Genomic DNA, 25,747 nt, shown 5'->3' on the forward strand with positions numbered 1-25,747 from the left:
AGAAAGTCAGCCCAGAGTCCTGCTGCACACAGAGACGGGCTCTTCTAAGGAGGGCTCTCTGTGGCCACGTCTGGTCAGGAGCTGCCACGAGCACTGGGGGGATGTGATTACAAGAGGCCGTACTGCAGGTACGGGCATCCCCCGGTGCCTTGGGCTTGCGTGCAAATCGACATCCAAACTGCCTTCCCTACAGGAGGCAAGGCTGGGCTTGGTCTGCAGACACAAGGCTTCTTCAAACAATGTTTTTTGTCTTTTTTCACATAGCTATAAAACTGCTGAAAGAGTTTTTTGAAAATACTGAAACAGGCTTCCCTTGCTTTAACTCCTCCGGTACGCGTACCTGCTATCTGTGTTGGCAGACAGGTTAACTCCTTTAACTACAGTGACTTCCCACTTGACTACAAGCAGTTCTTGCAGATCATGCAGCCCTTAGTTTGACTCCTGTGGCTCTAAGGATTGCGAATTGTCCAGTTAATTCAGTGACCGAGACTGGCTGCACCCCCAGCTTACACCATTAGCATTGTGCCTCTCAAAAAACAGCAGCCAACTGAAAGGGAACGCTTTGTTTAAAAAAGTACTCTGGGAGTGTAAGTAAAAAAAAACTACTTGGGAAATGCTGGATCAATGGAATATTGTTCTTGCTGATGAGTTCACAGGCTAAATTAATCATATCTCTCAGGGGCAGAAGTGGAACACCCTGATGACATCAACCCCATGCAGAAAAAGCCGTGCTGCTCGCCGGCACAGCTGGTCCCTCCCAGCATTCAGCGGACACAAAAGGCGTTAGGTAGGAGGGCAGGACCACGAGACATACATTGTGTGCTGTTGTCTGCTGGCACTGCAAGCAGTCTCACTGCCAAGCACTGTCGATGGCTTGGTAAGTGTATAGCTCCTGCCCTTGAACGGGGAGTGCAGACAGCGACGGGGTTAGTTTCAGATTCAGCGTCTCGTACTGAGTGGCTGAACGCGCCAGCATCCATGCCAGCCAGGATCTCTCTGGCAGAACAGCAGTCTGGCTGTCTGCAACCATACACTTCGTAAAATGCCTGCACTGTATGTTTTCCAGACAGGATATTTTAAAGAGGATTTTAAACCTTTACTATGATTTTTTTAATGGGTAAAAATTACCAGATGACAAGGGTAAACTGAAAGCCCAAATCCGGAGTTTTGTTTTTGCCTGGGGCTAAGAGGACTTACCAGGAGGAGGTGGTGCGGCTCTCATAGGGTAAGTCTGACTCTGAGACCCGTTGGAATACCCTCTACTTTGGGTAAGGTTCCGTCTAGTAGGACCTAAAAGAAACCAGCAACATTTCATCACCCTTTCACAGTTACGTTAATTAGGTAAGTCCTTCTGGCTGCCAGACCCCTGCTCTGACCAGAAAGAGCTGACCTTTAGGAATAATGAATGAATCTGACTCCTACAGTGCTGGCCAGGTGGTTATAAAGCTTGAGGTGCAAAAAGGATGCGTTAGGCATGCTCTCCCTTTTGTGATCCAGGTCAGCCGCAGTAAAGCTGTCTCAAGACTACAGTGAGTGACGCCCAAATGCCCATCAGCTTCATGACCCTGTTTCTAAACCACGGATAGCTGGCACGGCAGTGCCTCTGACTATACTTCAGCAATTAGTATGAGAATAAGGTAGACACAAAACCTGAGAGGCTGGTATATTTGCAGGTCAACCTTTGGTGACATACAGAGTCTACCTTTCCTCACATCACAACCTGCCCTGTCCTGACACAGACCTTTCTGCATCAGCAAGACTGTAGGAGCTACAGGAGCTCAAAGCAGAGCGAAACACTTCCCCAAAATGTCTGGTTAATTGTGCCATTTGTACTACGTCACATGATAGAAGCCCTCAGTTCCTTCTGCCGCGGGGCAAAGGATTTCACAAACTGTATACAGCGAAAGTAACAACATTCCAGAGCAGCAAGGAATTCGCTGTATCGTTAGGATCTATAGATCTTCTGTACAGAGAAATAATAAAGAACATGCTGAGGCTGCAGGCCAGCAAGGAGAGAAAGAGTCAGTCGTTCTCTAAATTTCTAAACCAGTCACTGATTTCTACATGAAATTCATACTCACGGGAATTCTTTGGTAGCCCTGGTCCGATGCTGATCTGCAGCACTTTATTACTTGGCTTGAGAACGGCTATATCTCCTTGGCCTTGCATAAATTGCACTTGTCGAGAACCACCACTGCTCCAGGGCCCCCAACTCTCCTTTTTCAGTTTCACTTCAAGTCTAATATGAGCACATGAATAAAAAAACCAGGAAGCATTTCTATGCCAAATCAGGACAGTATTACTTGGCAGCAGATAACTTAGAAATATAGAAATGAAAAGCTCAGACCGAGAATCTGTATTCCCAAGCAATTTAGCTGACATAAAGCACCTAACTAAATCTCTTCACGCTTTTTAAAATGTTGTTCTTAATTGCTGTTCTAACTCTCCTGGTAGAGCTACTCAAAGGAAGTTTAAGAAGCCCTGGAGAGGGTGGAGAGTACAGTGAGCTTTGAAGAAAAAGGTGCAAAGGTGCAGACCCTTGAGCCTGATGCCGTGTGCAGCAGAATGAAGGTAACTCTTCTGTGCACACAGTGCAAAGTGGCAGATGGCCCAGGTACAATCCTAACCTATTACTCTGTGGAGCTAATCAGAAAGTCTGGTCTCCTTGCACATACACTGATTTTTACATTGTGCTGCCTCTTCATGTATTAAAACAAAGCACACTGTCAGGAGCTCAACTAGCACTCACTCGTTTGCCTCGGCAGCAAGAACAAAGACTATTTATTCTTAAAAACCCATTGAAAAAAACCATAACTCACGTATTGCTAAACTTCAGAGGTAGTTTTCTTTGTGTTTTCTCTTCGTATCGTTTTGATAAGAGGCTTAAAAATTCAGTTTTGAAGACTGATTCCAGCAAACTATCATATTCCTGTTCATGTAGAATGAAAATGTCATCCTGCATTGTGCTGAAAAGAAATCAGATCATATACCATTCAGATTAAAATCTTATCAGCAACTCTCATCAACAGCCTGCATTATAATGACATTTGCATGGTTAATTTTTAAAACCCTAAGAAAGTCCAAGCAGCATTAATATAGAGTCTTACTTTCTGAGAATAGTTTTGGTTTTTTTTTTTCAGGAGTTGATAATGGAATATCTGAAACGATCCTTTTTTGAGAGACAAGAATACCACTTAGTCATTTTACACTAATTACTGTTAGCAAAAGAATATGCGCTATTGAAGTTACAATTAAAGTCCATCTCTTCAACAATAGCAAAACCTGTGATTAGAGGTGAACTGGAAACCTGAAGGTTACTGAAGCGAGACACAAATCCAGAGCAAGCAAATTCAGAATGAAAGCTTTCCACTTTCTGTTGGCTTTAGCTTGAACTGGTTTAACCCAGTGCCAAACGCGCAGACGTTGGGGTCCCACTGCCGCCTTTGGATCAGCTCCTACTCACACCTGCTGAAGAGGCTGCAAACCACTTCACCGAAAATGATGTCCACGTCAGTGATCTGCAAGGCTGATTTCTGCCCTTCCAGAGTCGCCCCAGTAAAACCAGTTCTGTCGCATCCTAGCCGGGATTGCTCGTTCCTGCATGCTTGCGGCCTGTCCCTACACGTATCATTCTCCTTTTACCAGCACGCTGGCCGACTGCCTAGCTAGAACTGCAGTGGTGAGTGGCTGCTGCTGCATCGTCCCTACGAAGGGGTGTAACCACAGCTTTCCAAATGAACCGGTGAGACCTGCACACGGAGGCCGTGGGTCACCCCTCACGCCCCGACACGAACAGCATATCAGCAGCCATGGGCTGCCCGGGTTCAATTTGCTGGTCCCACAGTAAATAACGGTATTTTGCAGCTTGTGAGCACCCCGCTGGGTGAGCTTTCAGAGCCAGGTCCCTGCGTGGGGGTGCAGTGCTAGATCAGCCCCAAGGAAACAGTGGGAGCATCATGACAGAGGGAGGGGGCTGCCCTTGGGCAGCCGCCCACGTTCGCATTGGATTAGAAGTGACAAGAAACCTCTAATTTCGTGTGTGATTTCATAAGCAGTTTCAATCGAGTGAACAGTGCTGTGCTGTCAGAAAGGGCCGCCTTCCCTCTGCCCCTCACAGTTTGATCCATGCGCACTTCTGTTCCTTCCCTCGTGCCAGAATCCATCCCCTGCCCTGCCCTGCCCTGGTAGCTTCATTGTCTCCATCCCTGACTTGGCAATGTCTCATCCATAGCCCGTGCAGCCACCTGAGTGCTGGCTAGTGTAGGAAAGAAGATGTGTGCCAAGGAGAAGAGACAGCACAGGACTTCTGACAACTATGCAGAGCTGAGAATTGCTTAACCTTATCACAAAATAATTACCACTGGTATGATATTTCAATAAATGGAGTACAACCATTGAAGAAAGGAGCATTAGTTAGATATTAGTAAGTATTCCTGGCAGAAAATGCGTGGCTCCCTTTCATGGTGGTTCAGTCTGCTGCCGGGAGCCTGAGGCCAAAGCTTCTCTGCTCTTTTGTCAATGTCGTTGGTCAATCTTCTGCTGCTGTTACTAATATGAGGAAACACTAATTTATAATCACCAATTTATTTCAATACATTAGATATCACCCACTAAGTGAAAAAGGCACTCTCCATTTGCATTCCTCTCTGGAGAAATGGGCCTTTCATATCCTGTTGGGTTTAGAATTAATATTTATTATGAGCTTTCACTGTTTTTTCTAAAACCCAGTATACGTAAGTCAGAAGTGTGAACGTCTGCATTGCAGTGGTTAGGGCTGTGGAAAACCAGGCGGGTGGCTTTGGCAGCCAGGTGAAGGGCAAGCCAGAGTTAATACCTGTCACTAAGAAACTGCTTCTTTCCCTGGTTTGCATAGCCATACAGCACACAAAGAAGGTGCTGATAACTCACCTAAATCTAAATATGTGTTGCTTCGATACAGTTCAGAGTATCTCCAAAAGTAAATTAATTATAGCATATAAGGAACTCAAAGAGCATTCAGCTCAGGAAAAAAAAAAGCCTCTACCTTCTATCAAAGAAAATTAGGTCTGTTTGCCCTCATCTCTGTTTTCTGACCCTAATTACGGAGCAATCAACAGCTTTCCACTCAGAGCATGCCCCTCCCTTTCCCTCTCCCAGCTGGTTTGCCTGATTGCTGACTCTATAAATCTGAAAGGGGGGAGCAGGCCTGGCTTTCTGATCCTCACTTCTCATCTGGTCACTGAAGAGGACTAGACTTCCTCTACAGACTGTGAGTACCTCTTTAATGCAGAATTAAAAATAGCTTCCTAGTGCTGCTAGAGATGCTCTTGACTGCCAGGTATGAAAATACAGTTCTAACCCACTTGAGGCAGCAGGTAAAGGATGAGTTGTATCCCTACCTGCTTTTCTAAAAACCTGCCTCCCACCTGTGCACTCCATAATCTCCTTTCCATCTGCAATCTTCCGTGTAGTTTGACAAAACTACAAACTTACCTAATTAGTATTTAAAATAGCAATAAGAAACGTATAAAAATAGAGTAAGAGCATGACCTCCTTTCCTATCATCAAGCAAATCTAGGGCCTTAGCCAGTTCTGAATGAGACCTGTAAGAAAAGCCCAAGGCCTACAGTAAATACTATCCAGTCAGTGGTCCTATTTTTGCTGACTCGGCCAAGAGCATGACTTCACAATACTGTTGGGATGTCCTGTGTCACTCCTCACCAGATGAACGATAAAGCTCAGTTACTTACTGTTGCTAAAAACGCAAGAACATTTCCATGAGAGTAGGGGCTGTTCAGTACCCTGAACAAATTCCAAGTTGGCATCTGCACTTTAAATTGCAACTCCTTTAGCAATTTAAATTGTTATGTAGTGTTAATTGCTGATACTACTTGTCAATAGCGCTGATTATTCTGCTGCCTTTATTGCGTATGAGTGTATTGATACTACCTTATATCAGTATGTTCCACATGGGTTTCTTGAGAGGTATTATTTAGATAGCAATGCAAGAATCCAGTTCTCTCCCCCTTCCATTTAAAACATATTTCATTTTGTATTGATTTAGTTAAAATCTAATATAGCATGAAAAATAGTACAGATAAGAACTGAAACTGATAAATACGTATTTCCTTGGAACTAAGCACGTTTAGTTTTGCTTCAGAAGATTCTGTGAAACTGGTATTTACGTGTGAGAGGAGTGTAACAGCTTTCCCTGACTTGGCAGGCAGCCTTCCTTTCAGCTGACTCAATGTGGCTGTGCCTTTGGAACGCCACAGGCCCAATTCAAACGTCTGGCTGCAATCTGTTCAAGGTCTGCACAATACACAGTGCAAACCTGGAGCACCAAAAAGACAGGTTCCACTCTCTTCCTCAGCCCAGACCTACTGCAGTTATTTTGTTGTAACTCTTGTTATAAAGATGTATAACAATACACCACAGGTTTTGAAAATGGTACGGTGAGCAGACACGTCTTGCAGAGCCTTCCCTAATCTTGAAATGGCTGTGAGGAACTCTGCAAAAATGTGAAATAATCTGCTGGTTTTAAGTACTAGGTAATGTCTGCGAGACAATTTCTGTCTATGCTAATGGGAACGTTTTATAAGCATATACTAAAAACCTCTGCAGTAGCTACCAATGCACAGTACCCAAGTGTAGACTTGGATTCTGTTAAAATAGTAATTTATTTCGATATTTGAAGGGCATTTGTTGCCCGGAATCGGTATTGGTTTGTGTTAGGTTATACTCAGCTACCAGCTGAAACAACAACTAGTCAGAAAACATTTATGTGCTGGCTATAAACAAACATCTATTGCTATAACGCACTTACTAGGGCTGGGAGCAAAAATAAGGCTTGAGCTTTCCTTGTTTACAAGATTCAATTCATACAGCTTAAGAAATTCACCCCTCATCAATTAACTTATCTTCACCCTGTCCTACACAAATTTTTCTGTCAATGGAAGGATGTTTTCAAGATACCGACCTGAGAGAAACAGCAAGAATTCTCTCCACTTCCATCCTTCGCTTTAACACTTCCTTCACTTGGCCTTTCTCTGGACCCTGCTTTATCTTTTCCCGCCCGATCAGGTATATGCACTTGGGAGTGAGGACAAGATCTCTCTTCACGCTCTGAAACAGAAAACTGGTTGAAAATGCATAGCTCTGCAGAGATCAGGGCACTAATGCTGTGATGCCGTTCCAAAGATAGAGAATGTACCATGACTTGGGGCAAGACTGTTAGTCTTTGGTTCAAGTGGAGAAACACACTGATGTGATTAATCACACCACCTCAGAGTCAGCTTGCACAGGCCAGGAAGGGAGCTTTGTTCCCCATCTCCTAACCGATGGAGCTTTCTGCCCAGCGAGTCCCATAAAGCCTCCATCCCGGGACAACAGGTTTGACAATAGCCACAAGGGTGGAACTGCTTCCCTACGCGTCTTTTAAGTCAAAGACCCTTTTTTTCACACTGACATCCTAGATGGTATGGCACTAACATGGTGGAGTTTCTGTTAAAGGGTGGTAAAGAGACCTGTAACTCTAGCAGCACTAATCATCAGTGGAGGTTGCTCTTAAACCTACCTTAAACCGTCTATCATATTTAGTTACGGTGTCTGCAAAATCAATCTTCTCCCGTTTGCCCACAAACTGGCGTAGCTCTGGATGGTCCTCCATGCCTATGTAATCTCCCACAAAATTCCTGTTAATGCTGTTCTGTCTTCTCTCCTTCTTGTTCAGCAACAGATCTGATGCTTAAACACCAAAAATAAACACAGATTAATAATATTTACTAAATTTTCTAAACTCACAATCTGAAAGACCTCTTTCAAGCAGAACTTCTTGGGAAGAAACGATAACCAGATTGTTTATAATATGAAAAAAATATTAAAGCACTGATACAAATTCTTAAAAAGAAGGATCTATGTGATTATTAAATCCATTCCCAGTGAAATACACTAATGGCAAGCTCAGCAGTTCTGCTGAATCAGGAGCACTTCTGGAACTAGGGAATTTCTCACCTGTTGCTGGAAATTAAAGGTTAACTCTTCCAAACCCAGAATGTTGTTCACTCGGATAACCCAGGTCACACATGCAACTAAGCACTACAGTCCTTGGATTGAGTTGTATCATCTACAGACCACCTAGGTCCTGTGTAACTGTGGGAAGCTTTCCCTTTCTTGCTTGCCCTGGAACATCTCTGATATTTGTCCTACTCAAGTGGGGCTTTGTTTTGAGAGCAAAACTCGGGGTAGTCCAAGAATCCCATGCATGCAGAGCAGCCAACCTCATCGGTGGTACCCTAGGTCCAACAATTTGCAGTCATTCCCAGACAGTCATTTGCAATGCAACCGTTTGCCCTACAGAGAGGGAGATAACTTCATCTCCTGTGGCACTCTTTCTGTTCTTGGAACCATGTGTGAAACACCTCTCATCAGAAGTTATGACCTACCTTCTTCTCTCATCTGTACGTATTTTTTCCTGGCCGCGTACTTCCTCCACGCCTTCTGGATGGCCCGAGCATACCCGTCGTACTTCCTCTCTCTCATCTCTTCTAACAAAAACAGCTGTACAAAGAGACGGGGGGGGGGGTGTCAAACATTTCACATAAGAAAATGCTGCATTTAACTTTCCACCACTTTCCAGTGCATTTCACTCTAGATCCAAGCTGGTGCCTCTACCAGAACTATGGGATCTGAGATCAGAAGGAATCTCTGATGCCTGGGTGGTTCTGGCTCTTACCAGTCTACCCACTAATATTAATAGCCAACGATGAAGGATGAGGAATATGGATTCTCCCTGAATTATTCCACTGGTGCAGCTCAAGGTTCTCCACTGGGCATCCATCCAGCCTCCATCTTCATATTCTCCAAAATTGGTATTTCTCTTATCAGAATGTTACCATGTCTACGGGGATCTGTGCAATGTCTGACACAATGCACTGTATTCACATGCAACTTTCTGCCCTGTCTGAATTCTGTACTCTTGTGTCCATTGGCTCAGTTCTTTCCCAGCGGTGAAGTTTGTCGGCTGGCTGCAGGGATTTACAACTATGATCTTGTATTTCAGTACGACATAACAAGATTTTCGGGTCTAAAATCTTGTCAGAATTCAAGAGAAAATGCTGACTTATCAAACAAAAATGGAAGGGCATCCCCTTTTTTGAGAATTTCCTGGGTCCCACTAAAATATGTGTAAATTTAATGCATTAGAACAACTTCATAATTATTGTAGGATACAGCATATTTCACTACAGCTTTTTACATACTTGAAGTTTAGTTAAATGTTTTCTTGTCTCATCAGAAGCAAAAGCATTTGGCTAACCATTAGAGTAGTAAATCAGTCCACTGCCATGTCTGTTGCTTATTATTTCCCTCTACTGTGTGTTAAATATTTGTAAGGACTTTTCTTCTCGCTTTCAAAAGAGATAAAATTAATAAAAACCATCAAGTATACCAAGAAGCAAACCTGGGCTTTTTTTAATTTGCTGCCCTAAACCATACAAATCTAGAAAAATACTGGTTTTCATATTGATCTTAAAAAGGAAACTTGATCTAGTGCAAACCATTTCCGCAGAACCTCACTTGTTCTTGTACAGTTATTTATTCAGGTGTTTGATGGAAATGTAAATAATGAAGCCTCCTTTCTGCCACCCATAAAACCTTATTTCACAGTTGGCAACTCTCCATCTACAGCAAACTCATTTAACAAAAAAATCTCTTCACAAACACACGAGCACTAGCCAGGGTTTCAGCACACAAGTGTGAGTGCTCCTGATGCAAAAACTTCCTCAGCTTCAGCAGGGGCGCGATCAAGCCCTTGCGCAAGTCAGGTTATGGTAACAGCAGTGGTGTCCTCTCTCATGAATGGTCACCATTTATTTCTCTAACAATGAATGCTAATTGCAAAATCTCAACGCAAAATAGTCTATCACTGCAGTTGAAGGTCACAATTAAGGAAGTTCAATTAAAAAGTTGAGTTAAAATATGGTTCATAAGTTATGAAATAAAAATACTGCATAAATTCTTTCCCAAAATATGTATTATAAAGCCTGCCCTCACACCCCCAAGCAAATCAAACATTTCCCATCTGATTAACTACAACAGGTGCTCTCTTTAGTGGTAGAAAGAAAAACTTTCATTTACCATCTAAAAGATTATTTTTCTCAAAAGTAATATAACCCTGGCCAATACTTCAGTAAGATGAGAGATGATTCTTTGATACTAAAAGATATAAATCAAGCTTTAGAATATTCAGCTCATAGAAAATTTTATAACTTGAAATTAAAAAGGCCCAGGCTATTTTTAGTACCTGCTTAAAATGGATTTCATGGCTTTTCAATAAATAATTTTTTAAAGAAAATGTATACAGTAATTGAAAGCATTGATTTTAAATTAAAATCAAAATGCAACCCAAAAACATTTTACTGTTTCCACTCAACCTCATATTGTCTTAACCTGCAGAACTACCCTTCAGTAAAACTCCCAGGTATGTCATTAAATGGCATAGATGTGCAACCAGGACTTGGTACCACAAAAATGCATTAGAATGGGAAGATGCACCCACTAGCAAACAATTTCCTCCTCTTGGAAACAACCTAGTAGCACATAATGTTGCAGGACAGAATATTAAAGTTCTTTAGAGTGAAGGGGAACTAGACCCATCAATCCTATGTGAGCACTTGGTTGTTACACAGCAGACAGACAGACATTAGCAAATTATTTAATTTATTTCTTTGGAAAAGAAAAAAAACAACCCACCCAGGAACAAGACCCACCCCATTTGTGAAGATATGACTGCTGAAAATCTGTGCTTTTATAAGGGACAAAAATACCAAGCTTAGGGGGTACTTCAGCAGCCAGGAATGGAAGACAGCTCCTTACGTGATTTACTACATAAAACTGAAAACAAATACTTTAAAATTTTGGATTGACTTACCCATAAAGTAGCATAACATTGAGAAAACAGCCATCACACAAAAACTGTCCTGGTTTCTTCCCTTAACTGTTTATCACCCAAGCAGAGATTGTAGCTGGTTTGTAACTAACTGCAATGAATGGCGTGGATGCAAAACAATTTCACAGTGAAAACGAGGAAATCTGGTTTGCTACAGTGTAAGATAATGAACACAGGACTGGAAGATGTTGCTTAAATTACTAATTCTGGTTCCTTGTAATTATAAGCAACTAAGTTGTATTAATTCAGACAGACACTTGACCAGAATGTGTATTTGCCACCACCCTATAATAAACCTGAGGTAAAGGACTAAAAGTCACAACTATAATGTGACAAGAAGAGATACCAAAGACATCTGCTAATGTCCATGGCAATTGCAGCGACTTTGTAAAAGATTTCTCAATAATCTAAAAAAATAAATCATGGCACAGGCTACAGAGGAAGGCAGATAAAGCTCGCACTTCCTCCTAACTGGCTAGCTACGGGGTTGCTTGCAATGGCTAAGAAGGAGTAACCCTATACGAGAATTTCCTGCTCTGCCACGTGCACCTAAGTGCTCTCATAACCTACACCTTGAACGCTATATATGCTTTATTGGCTCTCAGATGGCAGGAAGATAAAGTTCCATTATTCCTGAACAAAGATAACACCATCTTACCCTATTTATGGTAGAAACAACACAATTTCTATTATGACTTGGAGAAGTATTATCTTTTTCCTTTAACAGGTACCTTCCCATGTCTTTTGGCACAGCAGTGTCATTGCCTGATGTACTGCTGCTCTACAGAGCAAAAAATACGTTTCTGTAAAAGAAAATGATAGCACTAGGAGTGCTGGGCTTTTATTTTTATAGGTAAGTTCAGGTAAAGCACCAAGAAACCACCTAATGCTCAACTGCAAAGCATGCTGTACAAACCAAGCCCAATGGCTTCTGATAAATAAGGAACACATGGTGGTGAGCAGAGCACAGGGTTTTTTCCTTGACAACTTTCCTGAGTAGTGATCTAAGAACTTTTTTCCAACAGATTTTCGTGCAGTTTAGCAAGCACAGAATAAAAACAGCCTTACGATGCCTGCCTAATGTTCTCTTTGAACGGGACTTCAGGTTGCAGTCGTTCTGGAACACTGATTTGCTCGATGCATACCGTATCCTTACTCTAACCGGGGGCTGCTCTGTTTTCATCGGTTCTTGTACTGAGAAGAGGACTCGTTTTCTTGGGCTAATGGTCACAGATGTGTTTCCATGCCATGATATTCCTTCATATGACCAATTCTCTGAGGGAATGTCACCACATACAACCTGACACCAAAGTATCTTCATAACCTGTCTCCTCTTCTTGAGGCACTTAACGCGCCTTGTGTTAGTGTCCCAATCGCCCAGGATCCTCACATACTGTGCCCGTTACACAGGTGCCTAGAATCCCTCACAGCCTCAAGGCACCCGTGACAGGCCTGCCCAGCTGGACTGACATTCACGTGCCTCTCCCAGCCGAGCAGGTATCTCGCTCAACTCCTGAGTGGGCAGGCCTTTTATTTCAGCAAAACAGTTTCATATTTAAAGACTCAGGTTCTGTCAGACTTACAGACTCCGGAGCTTTGATGAAGACCTTGGATTTTCCAAGCTGGTATTGGTCAGGATCCATGTTGACCGACTGAAGCAGGTGAAGAACTCCTTGTTTCTCTTCTCCTTTCCAGGAAGGCCAGGTTGCTTTGGTCAGAATGGCATACCTTAACCACCAAAGAGTGGAGATTAAAACCCAACATCAAACAGCCGCAGCAGAATACCACGGACTCTTAGTCAGTATTACCCTGCGAGGAGGGCTGACAATTTCAGCAGGACTTACAGAAGCCTGGGGTGTAGGAAGATGCACAGTATTAAGATGTTACTTGTTTAGCAAGATCAAACAACTGCAATGAGAAGGACAACAGTGTCCAGGAGTCTCCCATTTCCAGATGCTAAGTTACTATTTGGTATTACTGCAGGAGTTAATGACAGAAATTTCTGCTGTGATCTCCTGAAGTCCAGGGCAAGGTTATTTACTATTAATAACGCAGGGTTCAGATTTAATACTACATCCTTGGTATTCTAGATTCATTCCCAAGCACATGACTAATGCCCCACTCAAGCCTTCTCTGTCTCATTCTCACAAAGGCCTCTTCTGTTTCGAAGCAAGTGGCCAGCTCATGCTCCCAACCCACCTGTTCAACAGCAAGGAGCCATTCTTGCCCTTATCCCAGAAAGCCTTTGGCTTGGCCTCTGGTACAAAAGGGAGGAGACAGTGATGTTGGTGCTACCTATGGGAACATGGGGAACTGACCACACAAAGGCCTAGGGAAGGAGGGATGAGGTGCTGGAATAACCTGTCTTTGATAGGAAGAGGCAAGTAGCCTTCTGTCTCATGGTACTGTCTGTAAGCCTTGAGAATGGGTGGGTGCCAGGTCCTTTTACACTGTCCACTGTTTCAGGCTTAACCTGGGCTTTTGGATCTGACGGGCTGCAGTTACAGAGCTGCCTTGTCCCACTGCCCACCAAGGAGCACTGATGGGCTTTCACTGGCTCAAGTGTGTCTACGGACAAGCAATTTCTCTAGCAGCAGCTGTTTCAACTCCTTTGGCAATGAGAATGGACAACAGCTAAATATTTTGTGACAAATTTTGCCCCTAAATCTTTTATGTTCTTTACTCTTGGCAATATTTTTAATGCCTTAAGTGTACTTCAGTTATATACGCTAAATCATGCTTATTAGTAACTGTTAAAGTAATGGAAAAAGTGATTAAAGTACGGAGTTCAGTTTGTTGCAACTCCCAAGTTCTTGTTTCTTAAGAAGATTAGGCAGCTCCTAATAAAATGTTCTCAAAAATAACAAAAGGAATTGTTAGAAAATTCATTAAGGGAACATTCATTACTCAGTCTTGTCATATCTAAAATTTTCTCTAGCCAGGAAGCAGAAAGTGTCATGCGACTTAAACAACAATACCACGCAAAGAAAAATAGCAAGCAGTTAAAAAGGAATGTGTCACAAAACCCAAACACCTCTGAATAGCAAGTACATGAAAAGAGAAAGCTAACTTATGAATAATTCAGTAGGATTCAAAAGGGCCTACTATGATGCTATCATGTAAGTTAAAATAACTCCCAGCTTATTTATTTAACAGCCCTTTTTGCAGGTTCATCATGTACTGCCAACAGGATAGTGGTATAGGTGGGTCTAACCTAGTCTGAATTTAAAGAAGCTGATGTTAATAAAGGTATTTGAAATGCTGCCTTCCACACAACAGAATCTGACACTGCATTTCAGCACATTACAAATTCTTTCCTACATCTTATGAGCTGTAAGAAGAGCACAGGGAAACACATGACTGAAGACCTTTTAATAGAATTAAAGCTCTTGGGTACAAAATAAGAATAGATTTCAAATTCTCCTTTATCATAAACTCAAATTAACTTCATACACGTTACTGGTGTGACACATCTACAGGGCAGAAAGACATTATTCTACAACATGCACCAATTAAGCATGTCTCTTACAATGTGACAATTCTGTTGTTGTTCACTGCTGTTCAGAAATAGCACTCTCCTCTAATGTCCTTGTGCATGCTTCCCATTGTATCATCCATGCATCCAGGTTTTTCAAGCTTTTGTAATTTGATCTTGCAGAGGATTTCAGCACAAGTGCTGAAATGTGTTCTTAAAAGGCTTCTGAAACAATTTCAGATCATGACTGCCCCAAAATGTATCTGTTATACATTCACAGTAAGCAGTTGGGTCCTATGTCTAAATAGGGGAGCATGGAGTTCAGCTTTCAGATTGGTTATGCTTTGAAACACATAGGCCTTTTCAGGGACCGTGGCTTTTTGCATGCAAATGTAAACTTTGTACATAAAAGTCTATTCAGCCCAGAAATCTCCACTTCTGTGGAGCTGCCAAGGAACGAACACCCCATGAAAACCAGTGTACGAGCATGCATTTCCTGTCCATCCCATGCCTCAGCCCACTTCTACTCACATGGACGCAGGGTGCCAGAACAGAGCTTGTTCTGGATGCTAGGGAACTGTGAATGGAAAGGTTGCAGGAAGAGTTTTACTCATAACCAAATGTTCAACTGAACAAGACTCATTTGGAACAAATGGATGAATTCCATAAAGAATGGTTTCAGTTGCCTTTGGATCTCTATATGTGAAGAGAAGTACAGAAATCTAGTCACCTTCCAGAAGTACCAAGTAGCTTTCCTTTCTGCAGACCTCTCGAGCAGTTTTCTAGACCTGCACAGCCCTCATCACCAGTGTTCAACAACTCTGGAGGTTGGATTTAATACACATTATTCAGCTGTTACTCTGGCGCAGCAACACTCTGTGTTAAGCAATGCAACCTGAAGCATATTCATGTACATATATGTCTGTGCTTAAAGAGCGTGAAGAAAAAGGGACTTAAAATTGTTCCATGATGAAAACTGGGTCCATATGTTAAGATATTTTAGGTCTGTCTATTACTAGATGATTAGAACATTCTCTGTATTATCACGAAGTATTATCAGCGGCTTCGTTCTGTGCTGATTAACTATATTCCATTCCTTGCAACAACTGATTGGGGTGTTTGGTTTGTATTCTCAAATGTAACACAGAGACTTCCAACAAAAGCTGATTTGTCAGGTAATGCTGCAGTTTGGGCATTTATGAGCTGTATGTCTCCATTTTCTAAAAGACAGAAGCTGAATGTTGTATAAATCTTGAAATTGCTTTTATTTAAGAGGATTTTATTAGCTAGTGGAGGTAGTTAATCACCTCAACAGCTAGTCCTAAGACACTGAAAAAAGGATTGGCCTTACAGAGCCCTGACTTCTTTCATTCAGTGAGCAGCTTCAGTTGTATCTCGGGTGACACGGTGGTTTGAGTTGTACCCGTCCCCACCTGTCTGAGCACCAGTGAAGGCTACAAGGAGCGGTTTAAGCGAAGGTTACTCTCTACACTGGAATGGTTGAACGGCAGGCAGGTATGTCTCTGCTTACCTTTGGTCATCGGGAAAGAAGAGTTGTGAGAGTTAGAGCAGTGACCTGTTAAACAAAGGCTATCGGCTAGACATTCAAGATTCCAGGCTCTGCAGCTCCTAAATCTAAGTTCCCTTAACCCTTTTTTAGCTTCGAGGAACCCTCTCAAGGCCTACAAAAAGAACTGAGGTCTCAGGCAAGTTTACAGAAAAACGAAAAGACACAAAGCCAGTCTTTGAGACGCTTTCAAATCTCTGCGTAACCTAGATTGTGAGCAAGGTAAACGGAGGAAAAAGGAAAGGGTAAGTGGGAAATGAGAAGCTTTCAAAACTTCCAACTTCTTGTTTGCCTCCTCATCGTATAAACAACTGTGATGTAATACTTCAAAAATGAGTATAACCCTACCTCTGCAAAAACTTCTGGAAGACCCGCCTGTAGGCATAGCCAGCTCTTCTTACTCGAATATTTTCTTTCAGACCTAAGTATTCCACCTGATGTTTTACCCTGTGGACAGAAACAATGCAAGATTTACAATCCATTTTATTTCAGCATATTTGTGGATTGAGGTATTCTTAAAAGCCTGTATCACGTTTAAAGACTATTGACTTCTAAAATTCATGCACAAGGACATTAATCTGTTCTTGCATGTCACCATGCACACTGCAAGGTAGGAAAAATATTGAAGGCGGACTACATGACTGAAATACGTGTAGCAGGTTTACCATAGCATTTTTTCCTAGTTTAACCTCCCATCTCCTAATTTATGTATAAATTTATGTATATATTGCCCGTAAAAGGCCAAGTAACTATTACCTATACAATTACATAGCTGGTATCCAAGGGAGCGGGAAGTTGTTTTGTGTGTTTGTTAGGGTAGGTTTTACCTATGTTTTACATAGCTCAAACATCAGCAGCACACAGTAGCTCTTTCTCAGTTGTTCTGGAGAAAGGACCAAATCTGATGGCTGGGGAAAGCCCCAGATGCCAAACGTTCCTTACCCAAAGAATCAGCAAGCAGCCAGGCTGCTACATCCATGAAAAGCTAACGTTCCTCCTAATCTTACCACGCTGCAAGGGAAGGATCTGTGGATAGGCACGAGGCTGGCCAAAGCGCGCCTGGTAAGCTTGGTCATGGCATCCTTTAATTACAAACCAAGGCTGAACTGGCGCCAGTCCCACAGGGAGTGTTCGTGTCTGTGGAGGGACTCTGCTGCGCGCGTGAACATCATTATCCCAACACCAGGACAGTTCCCTTCCGCAAAACACGTGCATTTAGGTTCTAAACAGGGAACAAGTATGTGCCCACGAACCTCAAAGCATAAATACAGCAAGAGGAAAAAAAGCTTCCTTTTGGCACCTCTGCCTCTTTCTGGAGCTGGGGTCCATTGTATTTGATGGTCCTTCTCACAGGCCCTGCTAGCCTACTACCGAACGCTCGCTCCGAGAGCTGACCTGGGGGACTGCAGTCAGCTTCCTTAACAACAAACGACTCTTGCTGGTCTCCTGCACTTCCTTAATTTCCTCATCTAAGTCACACGGCTGGAAGACGCAATGTCATTTTTTAACTCCAAAATGGGGTGTTCAGGGGCTTCTGTTGCTGTTCTTTTATAGGGCAAATTACAGAAGCTTTAGCTTTCAGTCAGAAATACGAGCTTTGTTAAGATTTTAGTCCTGCAAGTTTAACAAACAGTATATAAAAGAGCATTTCTTTACATACAATCAAAAACAAGTGAGCCTGTAAGGAGCCATTTAATTTTGTTTGGCTTACTATTTCTCTAATTTTACAAAAGATTTTTCAAATCCTAGAAAACTCTCAGTTAATTCAGTGTTATTTAGCTATTTTTAAATGTTAAATTTCAATATAAAGTGTATTGCCCATTGATTTTTTCCCCCTTTTTTTGGTTGAGACATTTTCACATGACTCCCTGATATAAAGGGAAAAAACTTGAAATTCCTTCAGTTATTTCTTCTTTTTAAAGAACACTTAGAGAGATTTTACTAAACGATAAGTGATACTGCTCTTTTAGCTTATAATAAATAATACTGCATATTTTAATCTTGCTGTGTTCAAGGAATAAAGTATATTTTGTATGCACTCCAAGAATTCTGGTACAGTAGAAAGTTGGTGGACAAAAATACATTTTTCCTGTTTATAGCTTTCCCTCCTCTTCACATCTGGAATAATGCACTGGAGCAACGGTATTACTCCCATTTTCTTTCTCTCCTGCCAGTATTAGTGTCCAGCCACAGAGAATTTGAGACATTTTCTGGTTTTCCTTCTCTTTCTGAGAAAAGGCACACTGAAAATCCTCCTCCAGGCATCAACCTCAAGCAGGTCAGGGTCTGGGAATTCAGCTAATGCAGCAATTTTGAATACAAGTCCAAGTGGCTGTGCCAGGACCTGAACAAAAACACATTTCAAGAACACCCCAATTTTTGGAATAACTAAGGTATTATGCAAGGTTTAGAAATTACACAAGCTCTGTGTTTCAGTGCTAAATATTCCAGAATTATTCAACAGCAGTACAAAGCTGGAGTGACATGGCTTCTGTGAGCATGAAGCACGACGGGCTTTGTAAAGGTTTCTCCTTTTTCAGCAACATTTTCACCATCTAGTAATATGCTACTACTAACCAGATTAGATCTACTACGGCAGCAGGTGTATGATACAGCACTGTATGATCACAGAAGAAAACAAACAAAAAAACCCCCTAAACCAACATTCAGCAAAACATCACATAAGTTCAGTTATGTTTTTTACTTCCCTCAACACAGAACTTTCTCACAGTCAAATGATGAAACAACACAATTAAGTTTGAGTTGTCATAGGCATATAAATTTCTTTTCCCCAGACATGTCACTAACTTACAGCACGTGTACCCTGGATGAGGTCGTAGTATAATATATGGGAAATGATCGTTTGAAAGGGGAGAGAATGTTTGGTAATCCTTCACCCCTGTTCAAAAACCCTTTGTAAGAACTACTTCCATTTGTGTCCAACTGACAGCATACAAGTCTTTGTATTTCATTTGTTATCAGTAGCTGCTGCATTTGCCAAATATCATCCTCACTATGGGAAAACGAGAAAAAATCTTGCTCGTTTTTGCTCCAAAAGGGGTTTCCTGCAAGCTGGCCTTTTCTCAGGACTAGGTTTTTGTTTGTTTGTCTCAGTGGTTTCCTAGCAACACCTTCCACAATAACAGGGCTGTTTTCCAGTATGTAAATGATTGATGTTAAAAGGCCCTCGGCTTATCTTCAAAAGTTTTAGGCATCCTTTTCCCACAATCGCTTACTTTCCTCCTTTGGTCCACAGCGTCGGTGTAAAATGAAGTGCTGCACAGTAGGATTTTCAGGGGTGGAAAAGCTCGAGAAAGAGGGTCTACGCTTCCTGCCAAGACCTAAGTGACACTTTCAAGTGCAGGCCCAACTGTGGCTGCTGTAAGTGCTCTACAGCTGCATGCAATCGTGCCAGTCTGCCTGCCAAACGGCAGCAAGGGAGGGCTGCTGGGGTGGTGGGATGGGCAAGAAGGCTTTTTGTCAGACTTTGCAAGTTGTTTCACTGGGATAAAAATAACCACTGGCTTCATCAGCACTTTCACCAATACCAGCAGTACTTGGTACAGCAATACATGTTATCTATGTTAGGATGTCGCATAGTATAGGTACCGTACAGATCAGCTACCTCGGTGCAACAAAAGCAGAGTATCTTTTCTCAGATACTAGAAAGATGCTACAAAGCATCCCATAAAGATGCCTTAAAACAGACGCAATAAACCAAACTGGTGATTTAGACACCTATTTAATGTCTATATAACCACCCAATATGACAGTCTAGTGACTTCTCTTTAAAGAGCTGGCTACTGAAACTTAAAAGTCAAGTAGTAAAAAAGGAGCCGTCTGCATTCGTGGCTATAGAGACCTTTTGGTAAGTTCGATATACAAATGCAGATACAGGCATCCTGCTGGCTTTTTAGCTACCAAACAGAAGCTGTTCTCAAAGCACAAAGCCAAGTTAGAATTGACGTATAATGCATTTTGTGTGCAAATTCTACACGCAAACCCCAGTCTTTAATAACACCCATTGTGCTACTGTTATGCAAAGTCTGCAGATTACTTGTACAGATTATTTGTAACAGATATGAGAAGAGCTAAGAACTGCGTATACCAACTGCTGATCTAGACCACGGGACCACAGCTTATCTTCAAAGTTGAGGAGAGGTCAAGCCAGTTTTCATTTCTGAAGGTTTTAGAGTATCTAGTTCTGTTTCTGTAGGCTGAGTGATTACAAATTATGAATTTTTGTGGCTTTTTTGACTATTAGCACTGTTTCTCATCACATGCTCTGCTTATCCATACCTGCTCTCCTCCCAGTCTCGAGACTTCTTTGTTTCATTTGGTTTGATGCAGCGGATGTAATGGGGTGTACACTTCATCAGGGTGCCAACGAGGTCATTTGCTTGTTTCTGTAAAATTGAGGGAAAACAATAGGACCTGAGCTGAACAGGGCAAATTCTGCACAAGAATTCCAAAAATTATCAAGCATCTGATGATGATTCTGTTGACTGGATCCAGTTGACTTTGGTCTTTCTCCAGAACAACCAAAGTGTCCTGGGATATGTGCCTCGTGAAAAGCAGAAGGCACCGTTATCTCCAGCTATGTAACGCATTTAAACCGTTATATAAAAATACGGCGTGACAAGGAATGCGTCAGGTGAACTTGACTGTCAGGGTGAAATATGAGGAAAGAGGTTAACGAAATATTGATTTCCAAAGTCTGCAAGTGCGCAATCTAAGCGTACGTTTTACAAGCAGCCTCCAAAAAGCAGCTCGCCTTCTAACACTGGCTGCCTTATTCAAGGCACATTATTGTCAGCAGAAAGACTTCTGTTGCCTTCAGCGGGTGTTGGATCAGGCCCCGCTGCATTTCTGCACTATAAAGAGACCAGTTATCTGTAGTTCATTGTAGGACATGAAGTGGCTGAGTGAAGGGGCTCATTCATTATGCACATGCAAGCACTATTATCACCACCATCAATTGCTCGTTAGGAAAAGTCACTGCCGTAGAGAGCAGCTGAACAAAACGTGTAATGACCAGTGATGCTGGGCAAAACATGACTCTAACCAGCTGAAACAATGCATCACTTTGCAATCAAGATACTCCTGCTGTCTACCCTGAAAAATGTCTGGACAGTAAAAACCAGCAAAGGCTACTTTTCTCTTTATTTAGGTGTCACACACAAACACACACCCATACGTGCACCCGCTAACGGAGCGAAACTGGACATACTTTGATTTTACTGCCTGCAGTGGTAGGACGGCCCTTCTTGTCCCCTTGAAGATTTTCAGGAAACAGAGCCTTTATAAAAGGCCTAGGAAAGAATGAATAAAACGGTGTTGGCACAGAGAGACAATTCAATGCAGGAACATCAAGGAATATGCTGTAAAAGTTGATAGTTGAGCAGAATATAAATAGCTATTTCTATTAATCTGGAGTTATATCAAATCTATTTTAAGATTAGTATTTTCCATGAGCTTAATTCCTCACAGAGTTCCCTTGCTATTTCAGTGAGTCTTGGAAGACATGATACCAGACTTCTAGACTCGAAGAAAAGCACACTTCTTAAAAATTAAAATTAATTAAAATACATAAGAGAAAGATGTTACTTTATATGTTAAAACAGTGCCTATTCTGGGGGAATGCCAAATCACTGATGGCCTTGTCTGAGGCCAGACCAAATGGCTGTCATTATACATTTGATTCTGACACTGCAGTACCTTACTTATTCAGATTTGCAGAAAATTAAGGTCAATACAATAATGCAAGTGATACTGTTCTACTGCAGTGATGTTCCATTTCCGCTTTTACACAAACGAGTTCGCAAGTTGCAAAGTAGAGAAGTCAGGCCCTCGGCATCCATCTGAACTAACACGTCATTCCTAGCTTTAAGCAAGTTTTGCTTACGTACAAATCACTGCTCTGCATGAGTTCAATCAAGTCCATGAAAAGAACATCCCGATTTCTCTCGCAGAATCCATCCATATCATAAGATACCTGGGCCAAGGTGGAAATTGATTGTTTGTGGTAAGTTGAGAACCCAATAATTAAAGAAAATTTAAAATCTGTCCTCATCAGTAGCTGTTCTGAACTTTTTGGTTAGTCTGGTATACCTTAGAAGATACTACAATGATCCCTAAATCCTCGCATAAATTATTAGTTAACTCTTCCGCAACAAACAGAAAGGGATTTCATCCATACATTTAAATTCAGTGAAAAAGACTGTTACGGAGCTAGTGACCAGAGTATGACACAAGTGAATTTAATACTCAATTTTATTGAAGAAAATTTTTTGCATAATAAAGGTTTACTGTTATTATCTATAACTGCAGGAAATCATTAATGGTTTGAGACATATACCCAAAGAAGACAGAACTGCACATTATATTCTGAGTTTTGTTGCTATGGCATCACCTAAGGATCATTTTTATATGTGAATTCTTTACATTTACTGCTACTATAACCAACAATTAAGATAATTAATAAAAGACATGGGGCATTTATTTATTATATTATATTGAGTACTAAGTTCTGGTTTGTATGTTTGACAGCAGCAAGGCCCAGACTCATCTCTCCTAAGTGAGGGATACATGCTAGGGCGGGTTTGTTCTAAGCTCCCACCATTGCGAAAGGAGGATGCTGTCTCCTGAGATAACCTGGCTATTTAAAACCCAAACAGCCCTCCACAGGGCTTCCCCTTTCCTCTCCTTGCTGTTCTTTTACTGTATAAACGCATGATGCAGAATGCAGTGATGATTTCCCACATTACCTTTCCAGCATAATGATGAATGATAAATCCCTGGTTCCAGCTGTTGAAATGTTCATGAGCCCCAATCTGCATCTGGAGTTTCTGAAGCAGCGTTTGGTCAGCTCCTTCTCCCACCGCATGCATTGTGGCACACACATCATCTAAAATGCTCATAATCCCTGGGGGATTCTAATGCATTGGAGAAGAATTACAAAAATAGCAAAAGAGAGGGGGGGAGGGGGAATTATTATGCCAGGTTTTGCCCCCAAAACAGAAAATTATCTTTGCTACAAAAGCACTAGGGCAAAGTCACAGCAGGAAAAATTCTCCCCCACTCAGTAGAGTTCACAGCAGAGAATCATTTGTACACAAGCATGGAAGTAGTTTAAGGGGAGATGTCACTTTGTGTAATGATAGTGACAGGGGAAATGATGGGGAAAACAAGGATTGCTGTTAAAAAAAATAGAAAAAGAACAAAATCCCAAAACACCCAACACTTGTTCTAATTCTTAATTCCTTCACAAAGCAATCTTCTTTCTCATTCCACCAAAAAATAAACCCATCTCTGAAGTAAGCATTTAAACTCACACGCTGTAGTTTGACAAAGTTTGAGCTAAATATCTCAGGCTGTGACAGAAATCCTATCCTCTTCATCATTTTTCTGATACAGACAGGAGATGGACGAAATCCGGTGTACATTTAAGCACCAGTCACTATAGTACTTGAACTACTGCTAAAATTATCTGGCTTACACGAGGACAAAGAACGAGCTGAACAACAACCTACTGCTGTCCTAAAGGACAACTTAACGTTTGTGGTCGCCCCAGATCAGAACATGAGGACTTTACACTGCAGAACGTTCTGGGGGGCAATGACATCAAATTTCTTTTCTCTACAACACCCCCTCGTACTTCTCCTCTTTGCTTGTCTCTGCCTCACTTGCAAAGTATCTCAAAGGAAGGTAGTATTGTAGCTTCCCCAAAATGAAAAACATCTCCCAGGGACACAGAGCGCCTTATCTGTTGCACAGTAGAATATGTCACGAAGTTAATGACAAATTCAGGTGGATAAAGTTTTCGTTTCCATCATTGTATTTTTTAGTCACGCATCAATCACGCTGTTACGGTTCTCTTTTTGGCTGATCTCTTAGATAACATATATCTCAGATGACATATATCTTACAGCTCCTATAAGACATCTTATGTAAGATTTATATATAGGCTGAGTATGACTCAGTAACTGAACAACAGTATTTGCATTTTTCCTACGAACGTTCTTGACAGCAGTTGCCCAAATACTTTAGAGAAAAATCTTGGGGTTTCCATCTGTTTGTTCTAAATACTTACCACTTTGTTCTCTATAAGGTCACACACTATTTTGTTGTTAAAGTAATCTATTGGTGTCCATCGAATTCCTTCTTGCACGTATTCTTCCTGTTAAGCAAAAAGAAAGATGCGGATACTCCTGTGCGCCGTGGATGTTAGCACGGGATTTCCAACGCGCTACATCGACACAACCTCGGCACTACTTACGTTCAGAAAGACTTGTCAAATGCATGACTGGGGGGAGGTGGGAGAAATGACCCTAATGACTAACGACAGCTAAATCCAGCTCTCTGCTGCCTAAGAGATGAATCGGAATCCTTCCCTCTTCTCGCTCCACCTTCCTTTGTCATTCGCAGCCCTTGAGCAGTTACTGAGAAGGGCAGGCACGTTTCATCAGTGCAGTTATTGTCAAAGCACTTCACAAATAGTAGCAACGTGACTTTTACAGTATCTAGACAGTGTACTTTTAAGCATCCATATCCTAGTCTATTTTAAATATTGAGCTTGGGACAGGCATCTCAAGGATCAGACCCGCAAACAGCACATGAAATGGAGGCACAGCTCTACTTTTTATTTCTGTACACTGTTACTGTAACCACAAACACATCTAGAGACTGACTGGGGAAAAAACTCACATTAAAATTTGATTGAACTGGCCCACTCAGCTGCACACCTATGTGTTCAGCTGGACACTCAGCAGGTCGCTGGTGTGCTCAACCGTAATGCCCAGTCACTTTTCTACAGAGGCAATCGTGCATGTGCATTCTGAGAACACTGCCCTGAAGCTGGTGCCAGGCCTGAGCTCGTACTGGGCACAGCGCTGCTGTCTGGGCTGCATTCTGCCTGCCCTCCCGCGCAGGAGCTCACATCCATGTGAAGTGAGATTTTGCAGTAAGACTGCGAGCAGAGAACTGCAAATACTTTCAGAAGTATTTTTTCAATTTTCAGTAATCCACTCCATTTATATATATATATATATATATATATATAAAAGGGTGTGGAGGAAATGAAGGAAAGAATTCCCATTTCAGTGTGTGTCATGTCCAATGAAAGCAGAGGGATGGAACCAAGCTGCAGTTTTCCATTCCTGTCAATGAGTCAGAAAATGCAGCAAGCCTGGGCAGAATCACATGACTGCGTTAGTGCACCATATGATGGATTCGCTTCTGTACCACTGCATTAGAAAATAAGTGTCTGTAGCTGATGTGGTTTACACCTTTAGGGTTAGCCAACAACAAAGGGCTGGGGTCTTTTTCTTTGTTTTGCTTAACAAGGCAAATTTTATTGTTAGCAGATGATAAAACCTCAATTTTTCCACCAATTGAAAAAGCAACAGCTCATTTATGAATTCAAGAATAATAAATGTCTGGTTACCTGTTCTGCCTTCAGGGTCAGTTCAATAAAAATCTGCTGTAGTTTTTCATTAACAAAGTTGATGCAGAACTGTTCAAAACCATTTTTCTACAGAAAAGGAAACAATTTAAAAATTAGTCTCGAGCTTTATATACAATAATTCTTAGTTCTTATGCTGGCAATAAGCTTCAAAGAAATATTGTCAATGATGGATGGGTTGCTGACTTTATAGACATTCCCTGTAATCTCAAATTTTTCTTTTAAGATCTATGACCTAGTTTCCTTTGAAGTTTCTTCAATAGTTCATGTTTATTAAGTGAGACATTACCAGTGAGAACTCAATGTCCAGGAAGC

At 41.7% G+C, this 25,747-nt stretch overlaps 1 protein-coding gene across 1 annotated transcript in view; it reads right to left on the reverse strand.

Moving 5' to 3' along the window:
* Nucleotides 1-25,747, reverse strand: part of MYO1E (myosin IE) — a 57,245-nt gene that overhangs the window by 8,634 nt on the left and 22,864 nt on the right. Inside the window, exons 12-25 of the mRNA XM_086471346.1 lie at nucleotides 25,415-25,501; nucleotides 24,062-24,148; nucleotides 22,737-22,904; nucleotides 21,879-21,964; nucleotides 21,200-21,281; nucleotides 20,269-20,375; nucleotides 16,318-16,416; nucleotides 12,511-12,655; nucleotides 8,424-8,538; nucleotides 7,556-7,725; nucleotides 6,959-7,104; nucleotides 2,820-2,966; nucleotides 2,082-2,239; nucleotides 1,198-1,290 (exon numbers count right to left, since the gene is read on the reverse strand). Of these exons, the coding sequence (XP_086327472.1) occupies nucleotides 1,198-1,290; nucleotides 2,082-2,239; nucleotides 2,820-2,966; nucleotides 6,959-7,104; nucleotides 7,556-7,725; nucleotides 8,424-8,538; nucleotides 12,511-12,655; nucleotides 16,318-16,416; nucleotides 20,269-20,375; nucleotides 21,200-21,281; nucleotides 21,879-21,964; nucleotides 22,737-22,904; nucleotides 24,062-24,148; nucleotides 25,415-25,501 (1,690 nt within the window). The remainder of the gene's footprint in view (nucleotides 1-1,197; nucleotides 1,291-2,081; nucleotides 2,240-2,819; nucleotides 2,967-6,958; nucleotides 7,105-7,555; nucleotides 7,726-8,423; nucleotides 8,539-12,510; nucleotides 12,656-16,317; nucleotides 16,417-20,268; nucleotides 20,376-21,199; nucleotides 21,282-21,878; nucleotides 21,965-22,736; nucleotides 22,905-24,061; nucleotides 24,149-25,414; nucleotides 25,502-25,747) is intronic.

The sequence above is a fragment of the Leptosomus discolor genome, chromosome 11 (genome assembly GCF_034619465.1).
Source record: "Leptosomus discolor isolate bLepDis1 chromosome 11, bLepDis1.hap2, whole genome shotgun sequence".
Taxonomy (NCBI): Eukaryota; Metazoa; Chordata; class Aves; order Leptosomiformes; family Leptosomidae; genus Leptosomus; species Leptosomus discolor.